Here is a 13,451-nt window from a genome sequence, read left to right on the forward strand (position 1 = left end):
TCCCCACTGCCAAGCATACATATGCTTACAAGGGCTCTTTTGTTCATTTGTTTATTAACTTTCCCCCTATCTATTCCCTACCTTTATATAAGTTATACAGAGTGGTTTATAAACTAAAATATTGTGTTGCAACAAATCCTTTAAAAATCATGATAACATAAAAAATAGTAAACATACTCCATTTTTTCTTACAGATTTCTAAAATAAAATTTTCAGATTTGCGGGGAAACACTAGGCTGCATTGTGCCATTTCAGTTCTGGGCTCCTTCATAACTTTGTAAATCTGCCCCCGTGTTGATCCATAGCACTCTCTACTACCTCCATCTCTGCTGTATCTGTATCTTGTATATTAGGCATAAGACAACTTCTTCAGTACAGAAGGTTGCTTTGGAAAGGATTTTCAATGAGAAGAAAAAAAACTGTTAGCACCAGTCAGAACCAGTGTAGTGTAGTGTGGCTAGATCGATCTCTAGGCTTGGAGCCAGCTATCATGATCTCCCAATTTTTTAAAATGGGGGCGCAGGAACAAGGGGTGTGGGTGGGGGAGGTTGCCTATTTCTTTGGAGCAGTACATGAGATGTGTATTTTTGTACATCTCTCCTTGCACTGTTTTCCTGATCAAAATCTTTCACACAGCTGCATTTGCCCTGCATGGGGAAAAATATAGGCACTTTCCCTCTTGCTTGGGGAGATAATTTCAGGAAAACAGTGCAGGAGGAAAGTCGTATGCATTTACTCTGCTTCAAATAAATTGACAGCCCTCCCCCATCTACATTTTGTCTTTTAAATAACAAGTGATCCAGTAGCAGATTATGCACATAATATGTAGCTGACCTTTGTGACTGGGGGGAACTGGGTTTACATCACTGCTTAGCCATTATGCATGGACTTAACCTTCCTCACAGTGGTGATGCAAGGATAAACCAGACAACCTCCCAAGTATACCGGTACTTCCTTGAGCAGCTTGGAGGAAGAATGAGACGCAGACATAACAAATAAAAATATTCATGTAAAACCAGAAAGATATGGTCGTTACTGAGGAATAAGCCATCCCATTTTCCTGCAACTGGAAAACTACATTTCTGATTGGCATATTGGGCAGAATTTATTGGTCACTTATTGGATGGGGAAAGTGGGCTGATGAGGAGGGAGGGATTTAATGAATCAAATCTGATTCATTGAAGAATAGGCTGGCTGGGACATAAATAGGTCTATTCTACTACTGTTGAAGCTGACAAATGATGAGGGGTGAAGAACAGGGGGCAAAGATGAAGGGGGGGGGGAGGAGTTGAAGCAGGTGGAAGACAGGCTACAGGCTATCCAAGCTGGAAAGATAGTCTGCTCCCAAAGAGCTGGATCACTGAATAAGCTGAAGATTGGCAATGAGGCCATATAAGGGCATTAAGGAATGAGGGGAATTCAGCAAGGAGCTTCTGGAGCTGTCCAGAGTGAGAACTGCCTGCAAGCCTGTCTCCAAGGACTTGGTAGTGAGATTGACTGGGAAGACAGACTGAGCAGTATTAAGTTAAATAGGATTAAGAACTAAGTTTTACCAGTCAGCCTTATGTAAACCTTTATAACTGTTATGTAAAGATACAGGAACCTTATTAGAGCAAATATAAGTATGTCTTAAAGCAATAGTAACAAACTGAAGTATAAAACTCGCCTTATTATGCCTCTATATTTATAATAAATAAATATATTTAATTATAAAAGAGTGTCTAGATGGTTTTGTACCACATCTATCATACCATAGCTTCTGGGATATAGTTATCAGAACTATACAGTTTACTAATGCTAATATTTGGTGGTTAGAAAGTGAATAAGTGAGAAATAAAATCTGGTCCTCCACATATAAAGTATACAGTGGGGTGTCTTGCTACACAGTCAAACAATATCTGGAGGGCCACAGGTTTCCCATCCTGCTCTAAGCCAGCCCCTTGAGCTAAAAAGTAGCTGCAAAACAAAGAATGCCACAGAGAAGGAAGGAGATACAGATGTACCTCGGAGATATTATGGATTTGGTTCTAGGCCAGCACAATAAAGCAAATATTACATTAAAGCAAGTCACACATTTTTTTGTTTTGTTTTCTAGTGCATATAAAAGTTATGTTTTCTCTATGCTGTAGGCTACTAGGCCAGGTCCCCCCCTCCGCCCCCGTCATCAGGGGCAGGAGGGGAAAAGCCCAAGTCCAGCACAAGCCAGCTCCACTCCTGCAGCCAGAAGAATTGTGGTAGCAGGGCGCTTCCTTCCCTTGGATGTGGTTGGGCTGCCTGCAGCTGCACCTGCATCCTTGTAAGGAGCAAGATCTGTGAAACACAATTAAAGCAAAGCACAATAAATGAGGTGTGCCTGCATTAATGAGAAATGCTCAGATTTTATTTGCGGTTTTGAGCCTGGTTTGTGTCTCCTCCACTGCTGGGAAATCAGCCTCATCTGTCATTGGATTTATTTGGCAAACAGCTCCTAAATGATTATTCTTTTAACTTAGGGTCATGTTTGATAACTACACATGCAGCTGTTCAGTAAAATGGGAGGAATTTTCACTCTCAGCACCGCATTTCCTCTATAAAGCTTATCTTGTTTAGCTTAATAAGTTGAAAGCCTCTGCAGAAACAGACCTAGTTTCCTAATCTTCTGGTATGAAGAGAGATTCCCCCACTTTACTTACATTTTACGGTAAGAGGACAATTTCTTTCAGAGGAGGAAAAACTGAGGGTGTCTTTATTGTGGTGCAACACTTAAGAAGGTTCACACATTCTTTAAGTGCTGACCTCATATGTTTCTAAGTAATGAATTAATTAGTATAACATGGAGACATGCAAGGTTAGTTTGCACAACCCTCTTTTCACTCCCATAGCAACTCCTTTGGTTTGGTTTCGTCTTTGCACATAATTAGTTTTGATTTGTATAAGCATTACTCTAAATAGATTTGTTATCAGATGTCATGGAAGGCTTAGAGGGCATCCCAGTCAGGCAGCTAGATAAGAACATCATTGTCTCCAACAAGAACAGAACCAACAAAGGAAACTCTTGAAGCCATTTAGATTTAACTAAGTACAATGCCACCTATTGAGCAAACCAGAGAATGACACTATCCACACAACATCCCTTCCTTATTTAAATAAACAACCAGTACATCAGTGCTGTTAAACTACTTGATAGTTCAGGTCTTCAGTCATTTACCTTGACAGCTTCCAAGTAACTCAGAGTAAGTAGTAGTCGTGACAGTAACATTGCTGTTAGTTCTACTATGCAAGCCCCAGAGTTTGCTTTTGGTGATTGCACCTTCTCAGTGATAGGAAGAAGATATCATCAGTTTCTGTTAAGTATTCCATGTTCACTCTCAGCAGAATATAATCAGGCTCTTGTGGGACTTTGTGACAAGGTGTCTGCTATGATCAATTGTTTTCTTGTAATATATTCTGCTACATGTTTTTTTCTTTAATCAAGGTCACAAAGGGATTATGGTCTGCGAATATGAAATAAGACAGATCACATAGGTATCCGTAAAAGTTTTTGCATGCCCAAACACTAGCAAAAAAATTCTCAATTTTTTTCATAATATTTTTTTCTGCTCTGGTTGGAGTTCTAGAGCAGAATGTGACTGGCATGCATTTTGAACCATGCAATTGTAATAGCACTCCTTCTAAAGCTGTAGTTTTTTGCATCAGTGCTACCCATTGTAGGCTTATGGCATCCTAAAACTAAGACTGGCGATTATCTCATTTATATTTTTAAAGGCAATGCACAGAACTGATCCACAAAACCAGGAAGTAGTGGATTTCAATAATCAGTGTAGTGGTTGTTTATCTTTTGAAGTATTGTACAAATATCATCCTAGAAAGATAGTTCAGCATTCCCAGAAATTGTCTCAGTTCTGTAGCCTTCAATGCTTTCAGTTCTTTGATAGCATTTACCATCTCTAGGCATGGCTTTGTCCCATGTTGTGTGATTAGTTGTCCAAGTAATTCAACTTCACCTTGATGAAAAATGCATTTCTCCTTGTTTATATTTAGTCCAGATTAATGGATCTTATTCCTGACAGTGACCAGTGTTTTGTCATGGTCTTTCTTCCACTGATGTACTCTGTATTAGAATGTAATTCAGGAAGACAATTACTCCTTTTATCTCTCTCAGGACTTCTGTCATCTTTGTTTAAAAAATCTAGGAAGCACTCACAATTCCAAATGGTAAGCGCTGAAAACAAAATCTCCCAAAGGGTGTGATAAATCTAGTCAGTGTAGCAGTCTAGTTTGTCAAAGGTATTTGCTAGATACTGAAGTATCCTATTTGGAAAATACTTTGGTTCCTGTCTCTTTCGGGAGAAGGTCCTCTAGTGTTGTAGGTACATATTTTTCTCTCACTACAGCTTCATTAAGCTTTTACAAAATTTACACCTTTAATCATTGGTCCATTACACAAGATAGGCATAGTAGTTTCCTTAATTATGCAGTGTTTCTTTATCCTTTCCAGCTCCATTTCCCCTTTGTAGTCTAAATAAATGGTGATTCTTTGTGGTGTTTTGTATGCTATATGATTTGACACCTGAATTCTAGACACCCCTTTTGTTTCTCCCACTGGTTTTAGGAGTCCCATTCTAGCATCTGTTCCTTGGTTGAGGAAATTGTCCATATTATGATCTCATATACACTAAACATAAACTCTGTGTGTGTGTGTGTGTGTGAGAGAGAGAGAGAGAGAGAGAGAGAGAGAGAGTTGCAGAACACACAGAGAGAAAGGAAAGCGTAATAAGGGATTAATGTATGAAAATGGTATTCTTTAAAAAGAAGAAAGGGTTTAAGGCTGCGGGTGCCAGTCACAAAATGGCTGCCATGGGGGTGTGACAGAACATAAAATGGCTCCTGTGGGAGAATACAGGACAGACCAAGCTGGTGCAATCAGGAAGCAAGCAATAAGAGCAAATAGTCCCTCATACATTATGGGTTTTTGAGGGGATATTTACTGATACCTTTTAAGGGTGTCATAGAAGGAACTGGTGGGCATATTGGTTCTCATGGGCATTGTGTTTGTGACCCCTGAGTTAAGTGACAAGCTTCACATAAATTGTGTTTCTTGCTTGGTAGTAGCAACTTTTTCCTCCCTCTTCTGAGCTGTGCATAGTGACCATTTGTATAGATTTTCTTTTGATGTTTTGATCTACCATAGATCTTTTAAACCAGTCCATGGTGCTGTTTTTAAGCATTAAATAATACTACTTCTCTAAACTTGTGCACTAGCATATTTGCTATGTCAGTATAACTTGATTTTGCAATAGTATGGCTAGCTAGTTAGCGTGTTCTGTGCCAAGCGCTTAAGAGTACAGCATGTCTTAGGAGCAAAAACTGTTCCCCAGCTTTAAAACACATGTGCGCGCGCGCGCACACACACACACAAACAAAACCAGGCATACCAATGGTGTTCTGTCTCTGGGGAATGCACAATATTTCCAGTCTTAGGGGTGCATTTCATATGGTAACATCCAAAAAACTGCTAGTGTAAACTTGCCTTTAGGGATTAAGACTTGTTTCTTGGTCTGGTTTGAACATCAAAGTAAGGTTTTGTTCATTCAAGTTTAGTGGTAAACCATGTTTTACACTTCTTCTGAGTTAAGTTGCTATCTTCTACAGATTCTTCTAAAATGGATATGGGATACTGCTGTACGTATCTCCTCCCTCACAGCAGCAAAAGCAGTCAGATGGTTCTGAGAAAAAAACATTAAACGTTGGCTCAGAACAAAATCTGAGCCCACCAAAAACATTCTACTTGCTGGATTTTGGCTCAGGTCTCTCCCGATGACTCTGCAGCTTCTGAAATACAATCACTCAGTAGCATTATGGCTGCGCTGATAGCTGGTCAACTCCCTTCAGCTATCCAGGAACTGTGCCAGGTTACAGCTTTCTAAAAAGGGCCTTTGTTAAGCAACCATTTAAAAAGTGCTTTAATATTTATACAAAATGAACGGATGCCTGGGAAAGAAGGAGTGGAGAAAGTTAATGGAGAGGGAACACAAGGAGCTGAAGCTTATTAGCTAGCCCCTCTGTGGGATTGTCTTGCATTTCTGTTTGTCGGAAAGGAGAACCAGTGCAGCCAAGCAAGAAGAAAACCAAGCATTTTGCAGATAAGAAAGTGAGAGGACAGCTCCAAAGCCATTTCCCACACTGTTCTTTGGCACTTGAGTTGTAAACTATGACTATAGGGTCTCTTTTGTGAAGGGCACAGGAAGCAAGTGCCTTTGCTTTGGAGATTTCCTCTACTAACATTGCCGATGCAAACTTGTTCAGTGCTGATAGCGGTGCTAATGTCCTGGTCTTTACTTTTCTCTCACCACAATATGACCTGTGATCAAGGATTGTGTGTGACACAGCTGGGAGAAGAACATACAGCACTGTGCCGTGATTTGGCTTAGTGTTGTGTCCAAACCTGGGCTCATGGTTTATCTTGCTCCAGACAAACTGTGAGCTGTAGCCAAGGTTTGTTCTATGGTTTGCCATGCTCAGCTCACAGCAGCATGGCGGCAGCAGGACCAGAGAAAAAGCAAAGTGGCCAGTCTTCTCTTTGGGAACCTGCACGTTTGCTTATTCACTCTAAGTCAGGCATCCCCAACCTGCGGCCCTCCAGATGTTTTGGCCTACAACTCCCATGATCCCTGCCTAACAGGACCAGTGGTCAGGGATGATGGGAATTGTAGTCCAAAACATCTGGAGGGCCGAAGGTTGGGGACACCTGCTCTAAGTCATGGTTTGGCTGTGTTATGTCGCATCTGGGCCTCTGACAAGTACAAAGCCAGTACAATTCCCTGTCATTTTCATTTCCCCCTTCTACCTTGCAGTAGCCCTAGGAGGCATGCACCTCTGAACAAGGGCACCTTTGATAATCACCACGCTAATGATTTTTAATCATAATAGATGAATAGATCATCTTTCCAAAATGTGTAGCCATTTCCACTTTCTTCCCAAAAGGTGAATGGAGGTGTCATTACCCAGAAGGCACTATGCCAGATCCCAGTACAGTGTGTTCTGGGATATTATCCAGGAATTCATGCGTAGGTGGAATGTGAACCACCATGCTATTACAATCTGATTAAAAGAGCATCAGAAAACCACCACAAATAAATGGATGACAGGAAAGGGAAGAGCCAAATGCAGTAAGATGGAGGATAACTCATATCTAAGTCTTATGAATTTAAAATGGAAGATGGAAGCCTCTAAATGAGGGTCAAGCAAAGACAAAAACAACCTGACATGAGAGAGATAATTGGGGAAGTCAAGATTCCTATAAAAATGAAATAATACTTTACTTGGCTTAGAAAATAGACAGCTCAGAGGGCACAAGCTAAAGTTTATACAATCATGAATGATGTGAAGAGAATGGAGAGAGAGAAATTGTCCACCTTCTCCCATAAGAACAGAACACAAAATTGCTCAAGGAAGTATTTGGTGTAGGATGAAGAAAAAGTACTTATTCATAGAGTGGTTCATTAACGAATGATATGAATTACCACGAGTATGGTGATGAGTCCAAGCTTAGCTTACTTTTGATAGATGTTACCCATGATTGCAAAACTGATTCCCATGTTTTGAGGCTGCATCCCTAGTTTAAGTGAATACCAGCTGTTTGGAAACGAACTGAAGGGTATGATTGTTGCCATTTTTTTTGTCTAGTGAGTTTGTCAGAGACACCTGGCTGCCCACATTCTGAGGCAGAATGATGGACTGGCTAGGTAGACCTTTGATCTGAACCAGCAAGGTACTTATTATGCCCTTGTGTTCTTTGTGAAAAGCTCTGAGCCTTTGTAGAGGATGAAGGTGTCTTTGGAAGAACTGACAAGCTCAAAGAGTGGAAGCTAGACAGTTGTCTTGTGGAAAACAAGGAGGTTCTGAAATAAAGGACATTTTTGTAACAGTAATTTACGCTCCAGAAAGTGTGGGGCACCTCGATGTGTTTGTGAGCTTTTTGCTATGGTTTTGGCAGGCCCTACAATGGCCTCTCCGAGCTATATAAGGCTTGGCTGCAGGCAAATCCAAATGACTAGGAACATATGGTGGACAACAGGGACATTGCAAGGGCAATGAGGGATAGCTTTGAAAATTAGGTTCAGGTCAGAAACCCTTGACAAGATATTGGATAATTGGCTATACAGTCATGATGCCAACAAGCATTTAAGGGTGATAATAGATAACCAACTGAGTCAACAGTTTCATGTAGTGGAGTGAAATGGAGGCCAGTGTAATTTTAGACTGAATTAACAGAAGCTTTCATATCCAGGAATCTATCAAGCAGTAAATAGCCCTGTGCTACTCAGCATTTATCAATGCTCAAGTTAGTGCTAGGATTTAATTTCTGCCAGGGTTCATTCCTAGGATCTGTTTCTAATGACAGGGTTCATCCCTGAGATAGACAAAGTTAGGTTGGCCAAAAGTTCCTCTGTGTAACTGCAGAAAACATATTCCACACTTCTGAGTAACTGTAGTGTCCCCAGAAATGAGTTATCAATAGGAATGAAATATAGATCATAGTGAGAGCAAGGTCCTTAAAGGACGTTGGTTAGATAAACCAAGGATGCAATCCCAAAAGCACCCAGGAAGGAACAATTTGGTGTATATAACGTCACTTGGCAAAGGCCTGGGTAGGTGAGAAAAAAAGATAAGGTAATCCAGACACATAATCAACTGTTTCCCAACCAGAATGCCTAGGACTAAAGAGGTGACATTGATTAAGAAGTTAGTACAGGGCTCTGAAGGTAAATAAAATCCTGAGTAAGGCCAGTCCCCGTGTGGTGGAGGATTCATAAGGTCAAAGGTCTGGTGGCTTCCACTTCTCTGAATTCCCTGGGCTGCCATAAGGTATGGAACTGTGTCATAGACAGCCACCATGGTCTTTCATCACGCAGCCTGCATGGTCTAAGATATATATTGCAGGAAGCCATGACAATGACATTGAATCTCCCAAATATAGATGGAGGATAGTGGTTTCTGGTGGACAAATAGCATAGACATCATGCTATGTCTTGCTTACAAGTTTTCAGCTAGAAAAAGAATGCTGGATTGGGTGGATTCTTCTTGATGTACCTCTGCCTTTATTTCCAGGAACCATAACTTCTATGTGCAGTGTCCTCTACTATCCTCTTCTGGTCCCATGGAGGAGCCCATGTAGCAAGAAGAGCTCTTAGTTGAGCAACTTGCTCAGACCAGAGCTGGAATTAAAAATTTGAGCCTCTGCCTCCAGTCACCTCTCTTAGGCTCCTCCTGCTATGAAGGCCCACCCCCTGGCCTGAGGACTGGGACTTCTCCTGCACTCTATAGCTTCCTACCTGGCACACACTCTTTGCCATTAGACTGGCAAGCTAGTATGAGAGGCACTCATTTCCATTGGCCCTGGGGAAGATTCCATTTGTGGCTCCATCTCATGTTGTATGAGATGGGCTTCAGTGGTTCCCTGAACCAGCTTTGGAGACAGAGTCAGGAACCTGATGTAGCTCCTAGGCCGGTGATGCTATAGTCTCTATTTTGGTGTCCTGGTCATTCTGGAATCATGACACCTAGGGTAAGCCTGTGGCATTTCCAGTTAACAGGATCTCTCATTTCAGGGTTGAGAAGGACCTGTGCCTGGGACCCTGGTGAACTGTTTCCAATCTGAGGGGACAATATTAGGCTAGAACAACCAACCGTGGAACAGTATAAACTAGTTTCCAGGATTAACTGGGAAACATAACATGGGAGTAATTGAAGCCAAGACACTTGTTTTGATTAACATATAAACTGAGGTCAGCCAAGGACCCAGAATCCAGACCTCTAGAATTTGAAGGGTAAAGTCTGATATTTTCATGCATATTGTATTTCTCCTTCCAAGTTTTGTCAGCTCCAGCCAGTTGCTGTCCTGCTGCCCCAACTGTTGGACTGTTTGCCAAACAAAGCAATACTGTCCTTGCTAAGTGAGCTCAATGTATTCTTGTCCTACAGGCGGAAACTCCACCAATGGCCAGTGCAGCACTCTGCAGCAGCACTACAGCTCCAGATCCCAGACAAATGGCACAGCCCCCAAAAGCTCTGTAAGTTCAAAAACCCAGCTCTTTCTGCTGCCTATTGATTGCTAATGAACTGCGATTGTGGGTGATGATGACTGTCGTGATGATTACCACCAGTGTTAAAGGAATCTAATTCCCACTTTTGCCCTCCCTGCTTTTGTAAAACTAGTCCCCATGGTACTATGCAATCTTGCAGCGATTGTTTCAGTAAAATATCCCAGTGACGGTGTCAGAGCCAGCTCTGCCAGCTTTTAAGATTCTGTGCAGAGCAGCATGGCTGTTAACTGAGAGCAGAATGTGGCCTGCCAGTTCACTGAGGATGGTGCCCATCAAGGGCAAATAAATGGGTGGTATGGAAAGACCCCACTTGACCTTGCCGCTGGGGTGTGGCATTTGCAGGACAAACCAAATACTCTGCATTATTTCATTTGATAGAAGAGTCTATCTCCTTTTGAAAATAAACATTGCACTCCCTTCTTTCCTCCCATTGTAGCTGTACCAACCACCAGCTGGAAAGAAAGGTTACAGCACCATGAAAACTACTAGCTGGTCCTCTCGCTCAGCGGTGGACCTCAGACCCAACAAGAGAATGGCCTCCATCAGCAATGGCGTTGGGCCAAAGGGCCTGGCTTATAGCCCAAATTACACAATGTCTCAGTCTGCCGGCACTGCCCCCCGCCCCAGGTCTTTTCATGAGCGGAACTACCGGGGGCATCAGAACTATGACACCATGTCCCTGCGCTCCCTGCGCCTGGCAGATGGGCCAGGCAGTCCTGGGGGTGTGGATGACCACTACAGCATTGTATCTGAGCAGCTGGATCCACTGGCCCAGGCAGCTCTCTACAAAAACCGGGCAGGTGGCGGCTTCAGTAGATCCTACACCTTTGAAAGGCAGATGAGCGCCGGCTCCAATGCAGGCATGAAGGGGCCCATCGACTGGATGGATGGTGTGGAGGCACCGCAGAACAGGCCTGTCATCCGCGCGCCAGCCATGCGCACCTTGCAGCGCTTCCAGAGCAACAACCGCTCCCGCCTTAGCACTGGCACCTATGGCACAGTCCAGGCTTCTCAGGCCGGGAACTCCTATGCAGGAATGATGGAACGCAGTTCCCGTGCCCCCTCTGTGCGCAGCTTGGCTGACTCCAACCACCATTTGCAAGACCTGCGTGCCATTGACATGTACGACGGTCACAACACACTGATGTCTCAGCAGTCCTTCTCTGGAGGGTGAGTGTCCTGTGGTTTACTTGCAGGGTGTGGGGCACTCTGTTCCCAGCAGAGGTGATATAAAGAAAGAGGAACACTCAGGGGCACAGAGCATAGTGTTCTTCCTGCCTTGGTGATACTTTTTTATTGAAGTAGTTGATCATCACTTGTTTAATGCTGCTCAGTGAGTCATGTAAATGTTGTCCCTCTCTGGAAATATGCCTTTACTCTAGCAGCAAAGTACAACTGATGGTGCTTCAAGGAAGATGATAGGACTTCTTCTCTTCTTTCCCCCATAATTCCCAAACTTCATGTTAGGGTGCTTTGAATGTAACATCCTGAAGCCAAAGCCAAGGCCAGGGGTCAGCAACCTTTTTCAGTCGTGGGCCAGTCCACCGTCCCTCAGACCATGTGGGGGCCGGACTATATTTTGGAAAAAAATAATGAACAAATTCCTATGCCCTACAGATAACCCAGAGATGCATTTTAAATAAAAGCACACATTCTACTCATGTAAAAACACGCTGATTCCCGGACTGTCCGCGGGCCGAATTGAGAAGGCGATTGGGACGCATCCGGCCCACGGGCCTTAGGCGATGTGGCAGCCTCTGTCCATCCACTTGTTTATGGCTAGTAGGGTGTTGACTTACAATGAGGGGGGGAAGTATTTGATCCCCTGCTAAGTTTGCCCATTTGCCCTCTTGACGAAGAAATGACCAGTCCATAATTTTAATGGTAGATTTATTGTAGCTGTGAGAGACAGAATAATAACAGGAAAAAACCCAGAAACCCATTCTGTAATTCCCTTAGTGGGGGTGGGGTGGAATACTATGCTTTGCTTTCTGTTTTCAGCATATCCATTGTGGAAGCACAGAACCTGGAATCCATTCTGGTATCTTTCATTCTGAGACTCTCCAGTCTCATAATTTTGAAGAACAAAGCATGCTTCTAGCCATTTCAGTTAGGGAAGAAAGGCACAGAACTGCAAGAACCGAATAGTAAGGGTTCAGAAAACAGAGTAAGCCTGACCAAAGGTTGCAGTTGTTACTCAGTGTGCTTTTCTGCTGTGCTGGACCCTCCTGTCCTTCATGCATGTTTGCAGTCTTCTCCTTTGCCATCTAATTCTCAATTCCAAACCCCTCTATCCCTCCCCCTTTTTTACAAAATACTTTTGGTTTTGCAAAAAAGAAAAGAAAAGCAAAACCCTTTGTATACCTCCAATCTGCAAACATGATAAAATAAAGATATTAATATTTGCTTAATATATTTGGATATATATATATTTAAGCACAGCATTCAGGGGACATTTATTAGAGCTCTATGTGAATGAGGTGAAGATGGGAAAATGCACACTATCCCCTCTAACTAGGCCTTGGTTTTCAGGTTTGATGACATTGATCTCCCTTCTGCGGTGAAATACCTGATGGCCAGTGACCCCAACCTACAGGTGCTTGGAGCTGCATACATCCAGCACAAATGCTATAGCGACAATGATGCCAAGAAACAGGTGAGGCAGCAGAGGCATATCGCAAGGCGATACTAGGAACGGGCCATGCCCAGGGCCTGAGCTTGTTTCCCAGGGGGACCAATGTGGCTTGCAGGTTTAGTCACTGATACGTCTCATTGAAAAGCCTGCAACAGCGCTCATTCTGATGCATTGGGCTCTTTCCTGTGGGAATGAGTAAGTTATCTGGAATGAGAACAGAGCAGGCAACCTTAGGTGGCATGGCATACTGAAAAGTTCCACGCAGAGACCTGCTTTCTTGTTTCTCTCTGACAAGTGTACTACTCTTTCTGTCCCTGTCTCTCTGCCTCAACAGGCTCGCAGCCTCCAAGCCGTGCCCAAACTAGTGAAGCTCTTCAACAACTCCAACCATGAGGTGCAGCGCCATGCCACTGGAGCCATGCGCAACCTCATCTATGACAATGCTGAAAACAAGCTGGCCCTGGTGGAAGAAAACGGGATCTATGAGCTGATGCGCACTTTATGCGAGCAAGATGATGAGTTGCGCAAGAATGTCACAGGTGAGAGAAGTTTGCATGGGGCAAGTTATGATGAGGCAAGCTCTCCAGTGCTTAGAGCTGCACATTATATTTGCCACAGAGCTGCTGCCCCAAATAGTCTCCCCATGAGTAGCCCCCTGCCCTACTGTCACTCCTAGGAGTGCTTGCTGCAGCTTGGATTCTGCCTGCCTGCACTCCATGGGTTTGGCTACC

General features: G+C 43.2%; 1 protein-coding gene across 3 annotated transcripts in view; it reads left to right on the plus strand.

The window, feature by feature from the left end:
• PKP3 (plakophilin 3) overlaps window positions 1-13,451 on the plus strand; it is a gene marked incomplete at its 5' end in the record, with an annotated part of 66,811 nt that overhangs the window by 37,275 nt on the left and 16,085 nt on the right. For all 3 annotated transcript variants that reach the window (XM_083597681.1, XM_083597680.1, XM_083597679.1), the window contains 4 exons: window positions 9,964-10,052; window positions 10,522-11,255; window positions 12,618-12,741; window positions 13,055-13,259. In XM_083597681.1, coding sequence (XP_083453807.1) covers window positions 9,964-10,052; window positions 10,522-11,255; window positions 12,618-12,741; window positions 13,055-13,259 — 1,152 coding nt within the window. The remainder of the gene's footprint in view (window positions 1-9,963; window positions 10,053-10,521; window positions 11,256-12,617; window positions 12,742-13,054; window positions 13,260-13,451) is intronic.

This window comes from Podarcis filfolensis (genome assembly GCF_964270895.1).
Source record: "Podarcis filfolensis genome assembly, chromosome: 1".
In the NCBI taxonomy this organism is placed as follows: Eukaryota; Metazoa; Chordata; class Lepidosauria; order Squamata; family Lacertidae; genus Podarcis; species Podarcis filfolensis.